The sequence below is a fragment of the Psittacula echo genome (assembly GCF_963264785.1).
Source record: "Psittacula echo genome assembly, chromosome: 1".
Taxonomy (NCBI): domain Eukaryota; kingdom Metazoa; phylum Chordata; class Aves; order Psittaciformes; family Psittacidae; genus Psittacula; species Psittacula echo.
The window spans coordinates 32,894,697-32,916,220 of record NC_137735.1 but is presented as its reverse complement, the minus strand read 5'-3'; the positions used below and the strand labels follow the sequence as shown (position 1 = coordinate 32,916,220).

Here is a 21,524-nt window from a genome sequence, read left to right as displayed (position 1 = left end):
TTAAGTAAGCGCTGGCTGCCTGTGCCAATTGCAGAAGCTGCAGTATCTGCCGCTGCCGGAGCCATCGGCGCGGAAGGGGGATAACCTGCGGAGGCAAGGTCCAGCCTCGCCGCTCGGCCGCAGCCGGTGCCGCCACCTGCGCGTCGCCTATGAGGGGCCGTGGCGCCGACCGGGGGGCTGCCGGCGCTGGAAGATGGGCTGCTCCAGCAGCAAACTGTGCCTCTATTCCCAGTGTGCCGCAGCAAGGGTAACCGGGGTTTGTTTCGCGCTGCTTTTCCCAGGGCAGGGAGCTGGACGGGAGAGTGGACTGAGTGAGCAAGGTGAACGCGCCCTGGCAGCGGGAAGCCCGGCCCTTGTCACCTCCGCGCCGTGGGTGCGAGGTGCTGGTCGCCGAGTCACGGAGCGGCTCTCCTGTGGCTGTGCCTGAGCTGCTCCCTGGGGTGCGGGTCTAGGGGCAGAGGAGCCTGGCGGCCGCCTTCCACTGCCTGGGGCAGCCCCTAGGCAGGGCAGGGAGATGGGTGCTTCTGCGTGTTTTAGCACAGATTTGCAGTGATTCTGTCAGTATAAAACCCATAATCTATCTTAAAATTAAGAACTGCCAGCAGTGGGGTGGGTTGTGTTCAACTTTGCACAGGGCTGTGCCTTTTCTTCATGGAAGACCGAGCATTTAGCAAAGTTCTGGGGTTTGTGTTTGAGTAAGCTTAAGATAAATATTTAATGCATGCCTCTTTGACATATACCATACTTTTGTGCCCTTGACAGCTATCAGGTCATTTGTGCTGGAGGCTTATATTGCTACACCCGTCATAAAATATATAATTAGTTGCTGCAAAGTGATTGCAGTGTTATCCTGGGAAAAGCTATTCTTTGTTTTAAAGTGTAACTTCCTTAACAACAGGAGAACATCTGTGTATTTTGTAACAGCAGAGCTGTTATCCTAAATGATTCATTTCTTGGCTTCTCACTTCTCTTGTTTTCCTGCAGAAGACATGTAAGTTAATTATTGGAAGGTGCCCTGCTCAGATCACTAGTAACCAAATGTTTGGGTTTGTGTTGGTTTTTTTCCTCTGCAGAGGGAGGAAGCACTGAAGCAGCACAAAGAGTTATCTCAAGAACTGGTTAACCTTCGAGGAGAACTAGGTAAGAGTTTATTTTTGTACCCTGCATGAGAACAGAAATGCAGCAAAACAGAGCTGCAGAGAGACAGATGCCCTGGTATTGTAATGGCAGTCATTTAATTCCCTGCCTGAATTCTTCTCAGATGCATTTCTCTGGGGCCCGACAGTGTGACCCCAGGTTCACCGGATTCCTGGCACTGATCTGACTGCGCCTAGTGGGGCCTCCTTGAAAAACATGCTTCTGATGACCAAAGCTCTCACTTCCTTAAGAATGGGAGGATGGCTGACAGTATATACACTTCTGTTAATCCCTAATTTATTTGCGTGCTGTCTTCTAGAGAACTGTTGGCAAAGATCCATAAACCTGTAAAATACACTGTGCAAAATCTACATTTTGCCTTAATGGCTTGTAGGTGAATGAGTGTAAAATTAAGAGAACAAAGTGCTATCAGGCTAATGAGATTCAATCTTTGAACTCATCCTGGTGGACAGCTATAATGTGAAATTAAGCTATTATGCACAGGGACTGGTTGTGCCAACTTTGAAGCTTGATTTAACTGTGTTTAATAGTAACTTCATGTAACTTGTTTGACCTCAAAGCAGAATCATCTTCTGGAGTGCAAAAAGTCATTGGGTTGAAAATGATAGCACTTGGAAGTGAAGGTGGCATATTCCAAAAGCACACTTCTGTTGTGGTGAAGCCCCTTTAAAAAAGAGAAAAAGAAAAGAAAGCCTTGAAAGCAGAAGTAATACACGTGGAGCAGTTTCAGATGCATCGCTTGTTATTGAAAAGTTGGAAACGTTTATTTTCACATGCTTTGGAAGCTGAGTATTGTGTCAGCCGAACTTGAACATGGGTGTAGGTCTTGTTACATGCAGGTGGTGTATTTTATGCTCAGATTTATTTTTTAGCCCTGATTAAGGCAGGCATTCCCTGGCAACTACTCAAAGTTGGAAGTGTGGTGAGGAGGGAGAGGTCTTCCCTTCCCCACGTCTGAAGCAGTGAGTACAGCTTCTCCACTTGTCACTATTACTGTCATCCAATTTAGAGGGTTATGTTAAAATGCAGCTTTTGGGGAGCTTTATTTGGTGCTGCATGAAATTGCAAATGTGTGAATAGGGAGTATGACAAGCAGAGAAAGCCTTACAGCCTGAGTAGGTAGATTAGTACCAAAGATACTGGAGAAATGTGTAGCATTTTCTTTCTTGGAAGCATAGTACTAAAAGTAAAAGGCTGAGGTTTTTCTAGAGGTTGGTGCAGTCTGGCATCTGCCAGAAGCTGCAGCTTCTAACCTTCCTACTGATGAAACACCTGGCTTACTGCTCTGCTGTAGTTTCAGGCAGGTTTTGGTAGGGGTGGCTTTGAAAGAGCCTTCAAAAAAAAAAAGCCTCTGCTTTTTCATCGCTCTGTCCTGCCCTGTGCCAGCACTGCTGCCTGGGCAGCTGTGTGCCCAGCTGTGCGGTGAGCTGCCTGAGGACCTGAGCCAGCTGAGAACTGGTGGCTTGAAGTGCTGTTTTGCTAAAGCTGCCTTGGCCTGGCACAGAGTGGGGCTAGAGGAGCACTGCTGTTGGAGCAGGGGAAGGAGGGAAGCAGCAGGGTGGAGGGTTGTGTCCCCCATCATCTGCAGCCAGCACTTCTTCCACCCTGAAGTGATGACAGAGCTACAGTCTTAGTGTGGAAACGGGCTTCTTGCATTCCTACAAACTTGTGTCATAAACATAAACTAGATTTATTTTTTTATGTATATACACATGACTTTCTGGGTAAACCCATTTGTTTACCTTATAATGAAAATGACTTCACAAGGGTTGCTATATAGCAAGAAGCTCTTTATCCTTCCATGTGCATCTTCAGTATGATTTTTTTCCTTTACCAACCTAGATACTATGTTTAGTATTCACCAGGAAAGGGAAAATTCAGCATAGATGGGCAGACCAAGATAGGGTTTGGTTTTTTTGTTTGTTTTGAAAGCTTAGTTCTTTCTAAGGTCGCCTCACTCTTAAATGAGCTTCCTGCAAACTTGTTACCTTCCAGCTTTGATTAACAGCCTGCAGAACTCTTATGTGGGACTCCTGACGCAAGAATATGCCATTCAGTAGGTAGATAACTAGGAAAAAAACCCCTTCTAATGTAACAGAGCTTGATGGATGTGTGATGCCCAAGTGCACAGAGCTGTCAACCAGGGATGCTGGCTGTTGTGCTGCTGGACAAGGTCATCAGCCGTTCCCCTCACAGAGCACATTTTACTGGATAAGCTCCGCAGGAGCATCAGAATGGCAGCCTCGGGCTCACTTCCCTTTGTGAGCTTTCCAGACCATGGTTTCAGCAAAGCATTTATCTTCATGCAGCTCCTTTGTCTTTACCACGTCACATGTCTAGCTTGTCTGTACTTCTCCCCTCAGCTTGTAAAGGGGATTTAATCAGAAAATAAACACCACACAGGTCTTCAATTCTGTCTGCCTTTAAAAATACTTGTTTTGGGGGTTTTCAAGTTAGAAACCAAAACAAATCCAGCCAGACCCCATTCGTTGACAAGGTGTGAGAAAAGCATTCTTGTAATGATAGCTTTAGCTAAAAATAATCTGTTTAAATACACACCTGCAAATCAGCTTTCTCTTGCCACTGTTAAATGGATATAGCTGGATTTAAGGTTTCCATGGGATATTTTGATGGAAGTACTGTGAATTTTGATTTGCAGTATTATCTAGGCATAGATTGGCTCAGAGAGTACATTTAGAATCTTATTTTGGCTGTGTGGACACTCACACATGTTCCATGGAGCCTTGGCTGCTGTGTTGTCAATGTCTGCTGATTTGCAGCTTGGGAACAGGTAGTCTAAATCAAGGAACCAGGTGCGCCCAGCCCAGTGTAGAGTGTGTCCTGTGTCTTGCTGAGTAAGAGGATCATGCAGTCATGCAGGTTGTACCCGGCATGGTTTGGACTCCTCAGTTTCTGAAGCTCCTTGATGCACCTTGCAAAACCGAAGCAGCTTGCTGTCAGGTTGTCTGTTTTGCTCGGTTGACAGCAATGACCCTTTCTACCAAAATACCTTTTGTATAATGATTTAAATAGACATTACAAACCCAGAATCTGCCTTTTGCAGTGACTGTGTGGCTGTGCAGAGTCGGGGGTGGATGGTTATCAGGCACTGCTTTCTGCTCCCAGCAGCTGGAAACATGTGTAAGGATTAGCAATGGTAATGGTTTGGGGATGGACTTTTCCAAAGGAGTTCGAATTCATTAGCAGGCGGGTTCTGAATTTGAGTTTCCTTAACATCTCCAGCTACAGAGACTGTACTTTGTGGTTTGAATGTAAACACCTTAGTTCTGAGAGCCTGGAGTAGGTACAGATGTTTGTTACCTTTGTAATTAAGATGCAAGCTAGTGTGTAAATCATTTCTGGTTACTTATTTAATGGCGTAAGTAGAAATTGCAAGAGCTGCGTGTTTCTGGGGAGGTACAGAACGACTCCTCTAAACTAATTGTGCCCCAAATTGTTTGGGAGCCTCTTTGCAACCACACTGGACGTGATCCAGCTCAGTGCTGCTATGGAACTGCAGGTGCAAAGCTGGCTCAGCCCATGCCTGCCTTGGCCTGCTGAAAATTGCCACTTGTGAGCATTTTCCAGTGGGCTGGAGAGATTTGTGTGTACCCAGTGCAGACCAACCCAATGCCTGACCCCTTTCCCTCCCCTCCATTTGCTGTTGCCATTCGTAAGCAATATTTTCTTCAAAATACCTTCATGCCATTTTTTTATTAATAAATGACCTTTAGAATGTTTTGGAGATTGGGTTAAAGAAGACTGTTGTGTTTTATGGACAGATAGAGTGAGTGTGATTTGGTTTTCAGGTTTTGGCGATCCCTAGGAACACCTAATAGTAGGTGGACGTTTCTATCAATCATTTGAGGCACAGCCTAACTTGCCACAGGTCGTACACTTGCCTGCCTTCTGGCACTGTAGTGTTTGCAGCATTAGAGGATAGGAGCTTACTTCCTGGTGGGTATGTGAACATTTCACACGTGCATTCAACCATACCCACTTCAGTGTAGCTTACAGCATGCTTTTTTGGTCTACCTGCCTCTTTTCAACTTGCCCAAGAACAAAACCATGATATGTGGCTTAACATCCTGGAGTATCTTATATTATGGAAGTAACACCAAGAGAAACTTGGTCACAAACTTGAAAGCCTCTTTTGGTAGAAGAATTTCCGATATTGAGAATCTGCCAAACCCATCAATTAATAGCTAGATAACAAAAGAAAAAAATATGGAGAGGGAAATGAGCCTTTGTGTCTGTAGTAGACTTAGTGATCAGTGGAACATACACAATAGATCTTGCAGTGTGAAATAACAAAGAGCAATAAAGTAACACCATGCTAAATGCTCGATGTTTTCTGGTAATTAGCCCTTTTCACATCCCCCACATCTGTTAAAATGCTGCTAGTTTACTGTTCTAGTGACCTCTATTTCAAAATCTCAGACAGTCTAATGGCATTTCATAAATCATAACTAGAGCAGCGAGTGACCTAGACTATTTTATGAAGATAGCTGTTGTTTCAAAACAATTTAATTCAGGATTCAAGAAAAAAGATCCATTATGGTTTATTTTCTTAGAGCTATGGTTATAATGACCTTTATGGACTTCGAGCTGAAAAATGTTTTTATGTAAGCAGTTTAGCCATAAGGACTGAATTAGATGATGAGCGTTTTATAGTTAAAATAAGAGAAAACCCTAAATGTTATGAGAAAGAGATACTGCACAATTGTGAGGTCTTGTCTCCTGCCTACGTCTAGTGAAAATATGAAATAGGTTTCTTGGGAATACCAAGGCAACTCTTGCAGTCCTCTCCTTGAGCTGGTGCTGCTGTTCATGCCGTTTGGATCTGCTGCCATTTGCACAATTGCAGGGAGTTGCCACGTGCCTGGTTCTCCACACTTCCCTTTCACAGGCGTTTGGTTTTATGGCTTGGCACATACAGAACTTTGCAATGAAGTGCTCAAGATGCAGGTGGCCACTGTCAGCTACTACAGATGAATGTTCATTTTTCACATCAAAACCAGCATTTCTGAAGATACGTTATTGCCAAATCTCAGAAACTTCCTGTGATTGCCAGAGGCCGTGGTTCAGCCCGAAAGATGCAGGCTCTTCATTTATAATAATCAGGTGTTAGGAAGCTTAAAATTACAAATTAATATTGCTCCCTGTTGTAATAATATAGGGAGAGACAGTGTTGTCTGATTGGAAGGAGAGGCTGGGGCAACCAAGTGGGGACAAATATTAATGGCTTTGCTATTTGACTAACGAAGTAAATCTTGCTTCTGGCTGCCAAGTACTCCATTCCATGTGCTCCATCTTTAAAGCTTAGAACTGCTTAGGGTTACAGATGAGATTGAGCAACTTAATGGATAAATGATGGCACATCTCTTCATCTTTTATGGCTTGATTTTTGTCTCAAGTGCTGTTGGGGTTTTTTTGCTTAAGTTCTGTGGTCTGTTCTAATACATGGTATAATGTAGATGTGGAATTGCAGAGAGAAGCACTTTAATAAAGGAAAGGAAGCACAGTAGTTGTGTACAAAAGCTTTGAAGTGTGCCCTTCAGGTGTTTCTGAAGTGGATGAGAAGTTGAAATAGAGATTTTGTGTGTTCTGCTGGAAAAGCATATGTTCCCGTTACAGATTTTTGTTCAAGATCAAGCACCAGTTCAATGAGAAAACTCTTGAGTAGCCATCAGGGTTGGTTAGTAGGAGTTTTGCAGCATCTCCTTACAGTGGATGAATTGCCAGACTAAGGAATGGTTTTTTTCATGTTTTGTCCCTCTCTTAAGTCAATGTACAGTCATAAAATACATGATTCAGTCCGGAAAATCATGAGGCTCTGCAAAGTATTTGCTGCGGACACCTGAATCTCAAGTACTGGGCAGACATTGGTTTACAGGACTCCTCATGACTTCAAATTGACAGTTCCTCAGTGGGTGCTTTTGCCGAAGCTTCACACGTGCAGTTTCTCACACTACTATAACACCAGGGGCTCACTGGTTGTGTAGAGGTTCTGCTCCTTGTGTGGATGGCAGGGAGTTAGGTCAGGCTTGTGATGTGCAAGGAAGCATTGGAGCCACCAGCTCTGCGGAGACCAGGCATTACCCTCCAGATAACACAGCCTTCAACTGCCAATGCCAGTTTGAAGTTTTTGTTTGCCTTTGTAACATTAGTGTTCTCCTAAATGCAAAACTGCAAACTGGCCCAAGGAGAGCTGATGTGTCTGTTTTCTTTGACAAAGGTGTGGTTTGCTATTTGCTTTTTCATTAAGTGTTTTGCATCATCTGAAGTTCTATGTGCTGATGTTTGAAGATAAGGTGATAGGCAGCACATTCTTTTGGCTAAATGGAGGCAAAGGAATGGCTCTGGCTTTACAAAGAAAGAATTGGATGCTTGCTTCTTCCTTTGTTGTTTTAAAGTTGATCATTTGAAGCATTTTGCTACAGTTATCACAAACGAGGCATAGGAGTTGCCTGCATCTCAGCTATACTCTTACTTGACTTGAGAGGATCAGATGCATTCTGCATGTGGTTGGCTGTGTAATACCCATTTGGCTTGCTGCCTGGTTCCTTGCATTGTAAAATAGTGTCCCCTACCTGTATCGTTTTCTCTTCCCCAAAACCTGACAATGTAGAGTAGTAGTATGTTCAATAACTTTAAGCCAATGCAATGTGATAGAAGTGTGAATGCTATTTTTTTTAGAGATTTGTGGAAGGAGTAAAGACAGGCAATAAAACCCTTCCTTGGTGGTGGTATAGGAAATATAGGAAACTGTGGAATCTGCTTGGCTCATACAGAATGTTGTGGTACATTTGAGCCCTTAGTTGCATCATTGCCAGTCATGGGATGAGCAGCTTGGCTTAGATCTGTCCTGATCAGCAGCTCTCTCACACAGACCTAGTGCAGAGCTAGGCCTGCTGTTAAAACGAATTCGGGTAGACACACACAGAGATTGATTCCCAGGCAGTCCAGCTCACACTCTTACACTCTGTAGGTCAACTGCAGCTTCCAGGTGATGGCAGGAGGGCCAAGACTTCTTTACAATTTCCTTAAAAGAGAGTGCCAGTATCATTCATCAAGTTACTTGCACTTAATGAGCTGTAGCAAAGAAGCAATCCCACCCATGTGTAACTTAAGGCACTCTGCAGGGGCAGGCTGCTTTCCCTAGAGCCTAGCCCCGTACTGCTTTGGGAATCGGTCCTTGAAGACACTGATTTACATATGTTAAGGCTCAGACACAGCTGTGATGAGAACTCACTGTACTGCCTGTACAAAAATCCTTGAATCTTCCCATGCTTTTACACAGAGTTTGTATTTGGACTGTTCAGGCAGTGTGCCAGGTGACTTGTCCCCTGTTTGAGCAAAGGTCAAGTTAGCATTTTAGTTGATTTTCCTCTTAAGTAGACTCTCATCTGACTAATTTATTTTCAACCCAAGCACTACAGTTCGTATAGAAGCAGTTTTGCATAAGCTCAGTGACCTTACGCTTCTGTTGGAGGTCCTGTTCCACCTTGCTTCCAGGCTTTGGGTGCAGCTGGAACTGTATGAGGCACTTGCTCCAATCATATTAACAGTAGGAAAAGGCTCTTCCTATTTGGGCTTGTCTGGCTGGAGTCAGGAATGCTAAATTTCAAACTCAAAAGTGCAAGTTAGTAACTTCTGTTTTGTCTTGTAATCAGCTGCAGATCTGGGGAGACAAACCAAGGCAGTTGTCTTAGCTGGCCTGTGTTGATATAAATGTAAAAAGAACTACATGGCATTTCTTTCTCTTTCTGCCTGAAACTGTTCTGTATCTCATGTATTTAAATATCTTGGGCACACATTAGCACGTTTCAGATTGGCAGTTCTGTACTGGGCAGCCCAAGTCAGGCTAAAATTGCTTCTGTGCCACGTGTCTGAGCGTAACATGTTGAGTGGATGGTCTTCAGGACATTAAGACTTTCAAATCTAGCTAAGTGGTTTATATATCAAAAAGTGAAGTACTCTGATAAATACGCTTCTGAAATGGGATCAAATTAGGTGAAGTAGCAGATCTAATTAATTTTTTTATTGCAGCACTCCAGTGTCTCATGAGACATTCATTCCTTTTTGTCATGACAAACCATCACACTTGTGCTTTCTGTACAAGTTCCTGGCTTAACTAGATTCAATTAATTCTCAGCATAAGAAACACTGAATTCAGTATTTTTGCAGAGATCTTTCCATGTGTCCTTGGAGGAGGCGCTCATTTCATGGATAAATTATGTTTGTCTATGTATAACCATGTTGCTGTGCAGTTTGTATCCTTAATACTTGTAACAAAGGTGGTGAAATTAGCATTGAACTTGACCCGATTACTTTTTTCTGTTTTGACATCTTTAGTAACCACTTTTGCAGCTTGTGAGAAATTGGAGAGAGACAGGAATGAACTGCAAGTTGCTTATGAAGGGTTTTTGCAGAAGTTAAATGAGCAACATCACAATGATTTGGCTGAGCTGGAGGAGAGGCTTAAACAGTTTTACACCGCAGAATGTGAGAAACTCCAAAGCATATGCATTGAAGAAGCTGAGAAGTACAAAGCGCAACTGCAGGAGCAGGTTTGTAACCTTCGAAGTAGAAGTGTTCTCTAGCAATTGCTTTGCTACACAGGAGCCTTCACAGAATGCTGGGTTTGCCAATAATAGAGTTATTTTCATCTAATGTGAAACTCCACTTTGTTGCAATTATGCCCTTATTACTGCACTAGGCTGTCCAGATCTTAAGCTTGTGTTTAAACATGGTGGAGATTCCTTGTGTCCTGCAAGCTTCAGTGGCTTACAGACCTCCACTGGGTATTTGAGGCAGCTTGAGTTTTAAGATTTACAGAAACACACCTGGCCTGGATCTTGCTTTGCAACAACTCCATGTGTGAGACAGATGCATACATCAACCTGTTGGTAGTGGTTAACTGTAAGGTATTGTTCTCATCTACTGAGTGTTGTATGTGACTTAGCTTCTCCTGTGATCATCTGTTAAGTGCTTCCTAGACGATTTAAAATGTACTCTATGTACTGCATAAAGTCTTAAGGAACAATACTTTAAATGAGGGTTGACACATGTAAGGGGAAATAATCATGTTGTCATGTTGCAGGTGGACAATTTAAACATCACACATGAAAACTTTAAGCTGGAACTTGAAAAGAGCCACTCAGAAAAAGTAGAGGAGCTGAAAAAGGAGTATGAATCCTCTTTTTCAGGCAAGTATTTTGTGTCAAATATAATTGCTGTAGTACTGCTAGTCACAAGCAGAAATATTCAGGCTTTTCCATCTGTATGTCCACTTCATTATTCTTGGCAGTCAGCTATCTTTAAAAACCTTGGCTGAATTCCTTCATTTGGAAATCAGTCTCATTTTACATACATAAATAATCGTGACCTGTAGATGAATGGAACTTGGAAAATGGTTTAAGAGTGGAGATGACCTTTTCTTTCAGTAAAAAGTGTCTGAATCGCAGTCTGCTCTCAAGATCTCATGTTAATGAGTAATTGCTCCCACCCCCCAAGTTCTATAAGGAGCACCTTGGAACTGAAACTGAGGATAAGTAGTATTGTGTGCTTTCCAGACTGACTTGGGAATGTTGAGAAATACTACACACTATTTACAGTCTACAGGGACAAAGGTGGTTTATCAGGGAGGGTTTGGTGAGTGTGCTCAGTGTTAAATGGTACTGCATCTAATTGATGCTTTCCATCCTCCCTCCAACTCACCTGATAGCCAAGTTTCCAGTGATACTTCTACATCATCAAATCTGATGATGCTTCCATTGCAGTCAAAGAGCAAACTCCTCTGTATGGCACCTCCAAAATGGGAAAGGAAATGTGCTTCTAGAAGCTTGCAGGAAGATAGTTTCAGCTTTCGCTGTTTCCCTTCAGAAACTCAGCTTTTGTCAGATGTGGCTCCTGCTCAATGCATGCACCTGAATGCTTTTGAAATTGACACAGTCAGCTAATGAAATAGATATGCAAGGGGCAATCAACAAATGGGAAGCAGCAATAAATCCGATACTTTGTACATGCTTTGGATGAGTGGATGATAAATGTTCTTTTCGTGCTGTCACTGATTGCATCTGTGCGTATGTGTATTGGCTGGCTTTTCAACAAGAATCTTCATGTCTTACATGGTATTAAAAATCTGCAAAAATGAATTTGTTGCAGAGCTCAAGAGTGCTCATGAATCTGAAAGGAAGTCGCTTGAAGATTCCTTTACGGAGAAGCAGGAATCGCTAGAGGTTTGTTAAGGGTTGGGGTCATTGCAACAGTCTGAAACTGAAGAGGCAGTCTGGAGATGTGCACTGAGTTCTTGCCCTTACTATACCCTGTCTTTTCATTGCAGAAAAAAATCGATGAATTAAAATGTGAAAATGACTCTTTGAGTGAGAAGTTGAAATTAGAAGAGCAAAAACAAGTAGCCAAAGAAAAAGCCAATCTTGTAAGTCTTGATCTTCAAAAAGTAATGCAGACAAGCAGATCTTGCAAGCCTGGGTTTATTTAATGCATATGAAGGGTTTTGCAGTCAAGACTGATGGGGCACCCATACTTCATTTTATGTAGATGGCTCGCCTGCCAAAAGTTTTTCTCCAGCACTGCAATGTTGGGTATGAACTTCACCATTATAAATCTGTGAAGCTGTTGGTCAGTGGTATAAGTTATAGCCCAAGTTAAATTGAAGACCTACATGCACAAAGAACCATAGCTGTAGTCTGGACAGTCGATAAATGTTCTAACAGCGCTATGACCCATGTGGGCTTATATCACTGTGACAAAACTCACCCCCTGTACTTAAGTCTTTAATGCATTTATTCAAACGTTGGTTCACTGCTGATTTATTCTTCTGGTAAACTTTAATTTTGTCCTGCTTTTCCTTCCAAGGCTGCTGTGTTCTGTGATGCTCCTGGGTCAGCAGTGTGCTCTGAGAGATGTTTCTCGTGCACTGGGAGAGTTAGACACAAATGTGCTTCTCTTTCTAGTTACCTGGAAATAACTGGAATACCAGTACTATTGCGTATCCCACCAAGAGAAATTCCACACATAAAAACTCACTTAAAATGCTTCTAGTAGAAGTTGCCCTAGTTTTCTCTGGAATTTATATTTTTCCTCTCTAACCACTTATTTTAGCAGCAGGATAGAACTGCTGCTGCAGGAATCTGCAACCACAGTATGTAGCTATAGTCGGGCAAGATGATACCAGAGACCCTGTTGTACACTACGTTTGGGAGCTTGAACTGTATTCCCTACGCATGCTCATGTGTTGATTAATTAAAGGGGTAATAGTCAAGTGCCTTTACATAGCTGAAAATGTACAGTGAGACACATCATAAGCTTGATGCTTCTGTATGGAAAAATACAGATTTGACCCAGTATGTTCTTCTGTACTAAACACAAATCCTGCACTACTGAATTCCCATTAGCCCTTGGAAGGCAGAGGTGTTATTTCCAGCTCTTCAGTCTTATTTAGTGTCACTGGATTTTCCCAGCTTTTTTGCTAAAATCTTACATATGCCTTTCAGTCTTATCAGGCTCTGTGTTATTCTATGAGTAGCTAATGTGGTGGCTCAAGTTTAACTTTAAAAAGACCATCTTAAGACCACAGGGGCAGAGAAGGGAAAGAAAAAATTGAGTTTTGAACATACTGTAAGCTGCATTTAAACTTCTCAGGATAATTTTTTTTTGCTAGCTTCTAGATTCCATGTAAAGCCACAAAAGGGAGGAACAAACTTCAAGTTGTCTGTTTCCTCCTCCAAGGCAGTGCATCACAGCACACCCTGCCCTCACCTGCGCTTCGGAAGTAGGAATTAAATGAGAATCGCTAATGCTACAGTCCTCAAAAACAGGCAGGGGAATGAAATGTGTAGGTGATGAGGCCTTGTTTACCAGTGAGAGCTGCTGGCTCTGCCCTTGATGGACTGTGCCCCTCAAAACCACAGGCACTGCCCTCCCAGTGTTGGGTTTCTGACACAGCAGTGAATCTGTTACTCAACGCAGTACACCAATATTCTTACCCAAGTATGCTGAAACAAGTTCTGTTTGTTTTTAAAGATAAACTCAGTTACACAACACACTTAATCACTGGTTGATTTCTCTTTATTCCACTACCTGGAAATGGACTGACAATTGCTTTGGTTCTCTTCAGTGACTGACTTTGCAATGTAGAGAATGTTGTTTACTCTGCAGTGTTTGAATTGGTCCTTACTCTGGAAAAGAGGTCCTTGAGGAAACCAGATCTGACCCTGCCATGTCCCTCTCCCCTCCTCCTCCCAAAAAACAACAATAAAAAATAGGAAAAATAGAAAAGAAAGCCCTAGCTTCCTGTATTGTGCAGTACATGGACGTACAGCAGGGCAAGATATTTAAGTGCAATTGCATTGCTGGGCTTTAAGAAGAATGTAAACCCAAGAATTTTCTATATTTGGACTCAAACCAGGGAAAATCAGCTGCAGTGAAGTCCACAGCTGTCAATTTCTGGTGCTTTTCGAACCATGCCCATATCTGGAAACTCTTCAAATATTTACTCGTAATTACTTCTTGGGATGGGTTATGAGTAAGATGAAATAGATTCTGGAACTCCTAGCCTTAAAGGGAGCCTTGGGGCACTCCTGAAAAACAAGTTTTGCTGTGACAGCTTTAGTACCTGGCTTTGACTCACAAGGGTTTCCATGTTTGTGCATGAAGTGTTTCTGAACAGCACCTAAGGAAAACTGCAGCTGTCCATCTACACTGAAGGACACACAAAATCAGAGGGGAAAGTGATACCAGATCTTCTTTATTCTAAACTGTTTGACTTGATTTTGCTTAGAATAAGTAACTGTTGTTACCATATTTATTTTCTTGCCCTTTCTAAATAGCAGAGACACACTTAGGTTGTTCTGAAATCCAGGGAACCAAGCAAACTCTGTGTAAATCTTTCAGAAAAACCCGCAGATTATGTACCTGGAACAGGAGCTGGAGAGTCTGAAAGCAGTGCTGGAGATCAAGAATGAGAAACTCCACCAGCAGGATATAAAGCTAATGAAAATGGAGAAACTGGTGAGTTTTCCCTGGGGGGACCATGTCCGAGTTGTGTTCTGATAATGAATTTGGGCTGGTCAGGCTTATGCACAAGGATTAATTCCTTTGTTTAAAAGGAAACATGAAACAGTGATGGGACATGCTTAAACTGCATGTTGTACAATTACAACTGCATCAGGTGTAGGGTGAAGAGGGGGGAAAGAATCACCAGATGCTGTAAATGACCTTTTAATCTCTTAAGGCAACTACTGGTTTAAAAAACTATTGCTAGGTTAGTCCAGGGTTACCTGAGAGCCTCTTCCACATGTCCTTTCCTTTTCCTCCATCCTCTAGGGGAAAAAAAATCCTTACCTACTATGTTTGCTTGAGCGGTATGGATAGATTGCACGGTCAGGAAAACATTAACATGGAAATGATACTCATTAAACAAGAAGAGGTCAAATATGAAATGGAGTGTTTCAATCTAGAGTTAATTAGATTAGGACAATCATTTTAGCTGTTCTCTTTAAGTTTGGCTGTGTGGTTTTGGCTTAGTTAAGTTTTTTAACTTAACTTTTGGTTAAGTTTTGGCTCCTGATCTGTGCATAATTCCACATGAAAATTAATTTTGGGGGCAGAACATGTAATTATTTGGCATGCTGTAGTTTGTGGCAGGACAGGGTCCTTACCCTGGGCAGGGCAGTTGAATGCTGCTGTAATGCTTGCTTAAACAGGATTTTAATGGGGAAGTACAGAAAGACTTTTGGATAAGAAGCAATACATCCATGTCAGTTGTTTGGTATTGCACAGCATCATATGTTGCCCTCGTCTACAGTTCCCAGTAAATCACTAATAAACCTTCATCATCTTTGACAGACTCTGGTCACAGTATAAAAGCCCTTGGCCCATCCAACCATTTAATCACTGTTAGTTCCTTTAGACAACATCCTGCAGCAATGAAGCGGAATCAGGAGAGCAGCCAGGAGAGCTGTTTCCACAGGGGAACTGTGGAATTTGTCAGATTAGCATGTCGGTTCTCGACAGTCTTCTGCCTGCAGCAGCTTCTAAAACTGCTGCCTATTCCTGGCAGAGGTGTCCTGAATGTGCTGGTTAACTAGGAGATCCCTCATCCAACCCTTCTTTGCTGACATCTGATTGGCACAAGGGGCAGAATGCCAGTGTTACGAAAGGATCAGGTATGCAGGATCTGTTTGACTGTTACAGAACATGAAGCCACAATAGCAGGTCTGCCTCACATTACTCCAGGCTTTTGCACTTACTGTAAGAAGATCTGCAAACTCCAGATTATGAGATAGCTCAGTCACTATCTGTCTTGATGAGTGCATGTATGGGTTTTGTTTTAAACTATGACCTTTTTTCCTAAGCTGGAGAACAACACAATCTTAATGGATAAATTAAAGAAGGTTCAGCAAGAAAATGAAGAATTAAAAGCTCGGATGGACAAACACATGGAGCTTTCAAGGTGAAAAATATCTGTGGACTTTTAGATGTTGTTGTGAACCAGGAGAAGGTGTTTCTGTGACCAAAAAGAAAATTCTGTTTAATTAGTGACTGGGATTTTGTGGCCCTCTGTAGAAGAGACATCCCTTTTCTTCCCACTTGTATCTCTGCACATGTGCATTCCTATGTAGGAGAACAAGCAGGAAAAGATCGTAAGAGGTTAAAGGCTTGGTATGTTCTTCAGTGCCCCAAACCAGCATTTTGGGGAAGAAAAGTCTACTCAAAATATAATCTTACCATGGATTGGCTCTTTAGGTATTACAGGCTTGTGAGCTAAACCTGATTTTATTTTTAACCATATCAGTTGAGTGATGCGTCCCCAGTTTAGATCAGTGAAAAGACCCGTGTGTTTTATTTAGCAATAATAGGAATATCTGACATGAATGAGTCCAAACTCCATCCAACTTCAACTACTGCTTAAATGGATGGGCAAACTCTTCCAGTTTGAAGGAAACTTCAGAAATGCAGCCTCTATGTAAAGCTGAGCCTGCAACAAAACCTGAAGGCTCCAGGATGGCCATTTAAAAGCTTCTGTCCTTGCAAGTAGAACAAGTCATGCTTTTCAGATGCTTTTTCTGGCCTTTAAGGATGTTTCTTACTGGGATTTTCTCCTGCTTTCTGCAAGCTACCAGTTTAAATCCAGCAAGGATGAGAACAAGATAAATCCTTCTTCTAAGAAAGTAAAGTAGTTGTAAGCCAGCCAGGAGTCAATGCAGTTTCAAACATTTCTTTAGCAGTTAAGTTCAGTACTGTAACCTCCAACTTGGGTTTCATGTTCTCATGCAAATCTTATGTTATGCTTGCAGGCAACTTTCTACGGAGCAGGCTGTTTTACAGGAGTCCCTGGAGAAAGAATCAAAAGTGAACAAGCGCCTGTCAATGGAAAATGAAGAACTGCTGTGGAAGCTGCACAATGGTGACCTATGCAGCCCAAGAAAACTGTCTCCCAGTTCTCCATCTGTGCCTCTTCAGTCCCCACGGAATTCTGGTAACTTCTCTAGTCCTACAGTATCACCGAGATGACATCTCTTGAGAGAAAGAGGGGACTGCATTTCATTTATGATCTGCAGAACCAATCCTCACTTCAATCACAGGAACAAGAGCTATATTAGCCAAGTGTGGCAACTAAACATAACTGGAAACTATTTGGTGCAAAAGTGGCGGTAAGAGACTGAGAATATGGGAGTAAGACATTCATGTTGCTCTTCCCAAAAAACTTGTTTATGACCTCTATGGACATTGTTGCACAAAGCACTTACAGAGCAAGAAAAGACTTGTTCATTGCCTTTTCACCTAACTATAAGGAAAAGCTCAGGGGCTTAGAGATAAAGATCACCACCTTTATATGTTCCTATCACAGACACTTTTTTTTAAGGCTGTGTGTATGCGTGTGTGCGTGCGTGTGCTGTGTGCAGAATGAATGTAACACACTGTGCGTGTGTCTAATGCTGCCTTCTTTGCTGTGTATGTAATAAAGGATAAAAGCTGAAGACTATACATTGATGTGTACTTCCTTAATGCTGTTGCCAGGATGCATGCTTTTAGCAGAGAGTACCCCCACCTGGGAATGAGGAGAAACTGCCACTAGTACTTAGGTTAGTTTCCTTCATCTTTCTGGCTTTGGCTCAGTAAGAAAAAGGCCTGAAAAGCTTTGTTAACTGACTCCTTAGTGTCTTGGCTGACCTCAGTATGCAACTCTGAATTAATTTTAAAAACAGACTGAACTGCAGCCATATTTTGCATGGATTCTCAGTTTAACATCCATGCACAACTGTGCCATTTACAAGGAGACACTTTTTGCAGCATACAGTGAATTCTGTCTTACAAGCTCCAAGGCTATAGTCAGAACCATGGTAGCCCTCAAGGTGAAAAATTACCAGTCGAGTTGCAGGTTTAGAAAATTAGGTCTCTCACTGTACCTGCTGAAAAGGAATTGCATATTTCCCCAAAACAGCATGTCCACTGCTGAGGCCATCTACTGAGGATAAACTAGATATAGATTTGAAAGCCAAAGAGAAAAATGCAATAATTGTCATTAGGTGCATTCTTAAATCAGTTCTCAAGAAGAATCTGAAGTAATTTGTGAGTTCCAATGTATCTGGTAACATACTTTGCCTTTTTAAGCACTAGCATTTGTATTAACATCCTTCAGGGTTGGCTAAGTTCACCTGAGGAGAAGGGGGAAGTGACAGCTGTTGATTTAGCTTGCTAATTCTGCCGTAACTTCCCTTTTAGACTGGAGGATATCAGTGTGTTGCCAGTTCATTTGGAAATAGATCCTATACAAGAGATCCTGCAGAGTAGGGAAAAAAATTGTCCTGGCTGCTGAAACTGGAGGCTGAGAGCACCAGTACTTCTGGAAATGTCATGTGCTCAGCTTCAGCTTCAACAAGGTAATCACGTAGCCTTGCTACACCCTTGGTCAGACCTGTTTAAGATGTCTACATTGTACCTACTAAACAGAGGTTCAACTTCAAATTAGTCTTACAAAACAGCATCTTACAAGCTTACAGTAGCTTGAGGTTTACAGCAGCACTTCCAGGACCAATGGTACATGACTGCTTAGTTAATGGTGTTAGCCAGCTCTGCTAGTAACTGCTCTGGTAAATGGTATTTATCTGCTGAGTTTCCCTCTTTTTCAGTAGCAGGAATGAAGGGGGTGGGAAGTGTTTGGGTAACTCAGCTGGAGAGCCAGTTCAAACCATTTTGTCCAAGACTTGAAAATTCTTGGATAATAATGAGGAACACGAAGATATAAACAAGACTGTTGTTAACAGTGCTCATGTAGTAAGTAAAACTTATACTTGTGATTGACTATTTAATCATTAAATTTACTTAATTTTCAATAATGTGCAAGCTAAGGGTGCCATTTCTATGGAACATTATGCTCTCTTTTAATCCTCTTTAAGGCACTGTACAATGCCACTTGTTAGTGGTGTCAGTACTTACAATGTTTTCTAGGGGTTTCAAATTGAACTATGAAGATCCTCTGTGGGCTACAACTGGGCTTAAAGTGTATCTTGGAACATTCTTATTTTCTATGGTCAAAGAGATTTGATTACATGTATTTGAGCTGAATGCTTAAATAAATTTTTTTGTACTGACTGAAGGGTTTTTCTCCTGCTTCTGTTAATTACAGGATCTTTAAGTAAGGAGGAGGGATGTTCCTCCAAGTACTACAAACTCTTAGTACCTGCTCAGCATAGCAGAACGCCAATAGTGATGCTTCACTGAACAAATTATTAATGTTCAGCTAACCCCTAGAAAAATTTAACTCTACCCTTGCAACTCTTCATGTAGGCAGAGGTCACCCAGAGCTTGCTTGTGATTATTAGCAACTCACTTTGAGCTGGGTTTTAAAAAAAAGACTGACAATGCAGGTAACATTACAGAATGAAGCCATAATAAAATACTTGAGTACAGTTGGCTTAATGTGCATCTGCCTGGTAAAGAGAAGCCAAATAGAGTTTAGCAGTCTACAGGTCATGTCACAAGAACAGTTGTCTAGCCATATGTAAGAACTTTATTTTCTTGGTTGCAATGTTACTGCCTCAAAGGAAACATGCAAGGAGATTGCATATGGCTGTTTGAAGATCAAATACAGTGTGCCCCTTCATGTAACAGCAGAGGAAAGCTTATCCTACCTCCTAGTACAGAAAAGTGTGTCATAGTAAATAATACCAAGACTGGTAATTTGTTGATAGTTTTCCTCTGCAGTACAGGAGCCTCTTCACTTCTAAACCTCTTACAAGTAGAATCTTTAGTGGTCTAACAAAGAAATGAAGAGTCCTTTTCTATAGGAATCAGACTACAGAAATAGATGTTTAGTGTTTGTTCTGTTGGTTCAGAAGAATTAAATAATTATGTTCACCTGTAGGCACAGTTTCATTATTTTTCCCCAAGCGTTAATATATCAAGCTTTAACTTAAATACTGTGTGTCAACAAAGGCTTTGTTTGATCCAGTAACTTGTACATATTTTTTGTTAATTTCTTTAGCATAAAGTTTGCTTCAAGGAAAAGCTAGAAACCTGTTGCCATAAATATATGCTAAGGGTCTAGTGCCAGTCATGCACGTACGTGATTATCTTCAGGTACTAAGCCTTAACTAGTAGTTCCCACTGTAATACTACATTTCAAAGGAAGTAATTTACATTTATATCTGTACCAAATAGTTTCTAGCCATTCAAACTATTTATATAATATAGTTCACCTCTCTTCAGTACTTTTCTTTAAATGTCTTTATATGAGTTTTGCAGTAAAATCTGAGGTGAATCATTTCCTTATGCTAACTGAAGATTTGAAGCTTCCCATTACAAACACCAAAGACACTTGCAGGAAATTGCTACTAGACAGTGAGTAACCACTGATCTTTCTTTGAAACTAGTTGCCTGACAGCAACGGACATCATTAAGGGCTGAGCTGGAGTTGAGGGGTAATCAGAAAGCTGGAATAATCATTGAACCCTTAAGAAATAAATATCTGTTGTCCATTGCTGCTACCTTACTGTAGCAGAGCAGTGACCAAGGTACGGAAGTAGAAATAATAGTGGCAGGTTTAGGCATGTCACTTTGACAAGTCACTTACTTAAACTTCATTTCCCAGGCTTCATTCTCTTCCCCCGTGTCACTGTTCACTTATGTGGAAATGTGTAATTGCATCAATGTAAAAAAGAACCAGGCCTGCCCAGGAGGCTTTTAGTAAAATGAGAACTATGTAAAATACAAAGTAAGCTAATTTTCATTGTTGACAATTACAGAAATCATTTTGATGTCAGCAGGGGGGGGAACCAAACACCAAAAATTCTTCCTTAAAGGCACTGCTTCTGTAGCCATAAGCAGTCTTGAGAACTGCTTGTGATTGGTACACATAACCATTTCACCCAAGGGTCACTACTCAAGCAGTGATGCAACAAGGGATTTGCATCAGCTTTTCTACCCCTGCTGAACTGTCACCAAGGAAATGATGCTACCTCGTGATCTGCTGTGCTGTTGAACCAGCCTGAGCAGGTGACACATCTCCCACTTGTTATCTATTTTGAAGGAAATCAATTACTGATTTGATTGTATTGGAAGGTGTAGCTTACATGGATTCTGTGCTTGAGGCTAGGAAGAAAAAACATTGCCAAAACATCCAACAGCATTTTACCAGGTTCTTATTTCTTCTCTGCAAAGTCTCTTCCCTTGCACTGGTAACTAAACCCCGAATGAATGAAGACAGCAGTTGCTTATTTATCCAGATACGGTTCTGTGTAAATGAAATATCTTTTTTTCCTAAGAAACATCAGGTTTTTTCTAGGACACATCAGTTTTCTAAGTAAAGTAATACAATCAAAGTTGCACTTGTTATTAACCTGAGAAAAGATTCTGCTGTATAGTCAAACATTATTCTAATGTTATAGTTGTTGGTTGGTTGGGTGTTTTTTTTTTCTGTATATGATATTACATAAACAAATACAAGTTTACCTTTAGCAAACACTCTGCTACATGATTTAGTAAGTGCAACACCTTACATCTGTTGAGTGAACTCTCAGTAACCTACATGGTGTGAGGGTGCAAGAATGCAACAACAGGAGAAAAATCCAACATAGCCAACTGTTTACAAGTCTGTGGAGGTGCCCTCTAGCACCTTAATATGTATTTAGTATTAACCTTCCCCAGGAATGAGAATTCTGTGTTTGTCTTTATATGTACATGAAATGCAAACACACACGCATGCAGACGTTTACATTTTCATAATATTCAGAAATTTAATTACTCTTGCAAAATAAACATTTGCTAATGATAATTCTATAAAAAGAGGTGTTTTTTGTTTGGTTTTGATATTGTTTTAAACATGTACAGTACTC

General features: G+C 41.5%; 1 protein-coding gene across 3 annotated transcripts in view; it reads left to right on the top strand.

Moving 5' to 3' along the window:
• The window catches only part of MTUS1 (microtubule associated scaffold protein 1), a gene marked incomplete at its 3' end in the record, with an annotated part of 87,740 nt that extends 71,039 nt beyond the window's left edge, over window positions 1-16,701 (top strand). For all 3 annotated transcript variants that reach the window (XM_080638111.1, XM_080638110.1, XM_080638112.1), the window contains 8 exons: window positions 1,074-1,140; window positions 9,517-9,731; window positions 10,265-10,370; window positions 11,329-11,402; window positions 11,507-11,602; window positions 14,080-14,196; window positions 15,543-15,640; window positions 16,485-16,701. In XM_080638111.1, coding sequence (XP_080494237.1) covers window positions 1,074-1,140; window positions 9,517-9,731; window positions 10,265-10,370; window positions 11,329-11,402; window positions 11,507-11,602; window positions 14,080-14,196; window positions 15,543-15,640; window positions 16,485-16,701 — 990 coding nt within the window. The remainder of the gene's footprint in view (window positions 1-1,073; window positions 1,141-9,516; window positions 9,732-10,264; window positions 10,371-11,328; window positions 11,403-11,506; window positions 11,603-14,079; window positions 14,197-15,542; window positions 15,641-16,484) is intronic.
• Window positions 16,702-21,524: the final 4,823 nt, after the last annotated feature.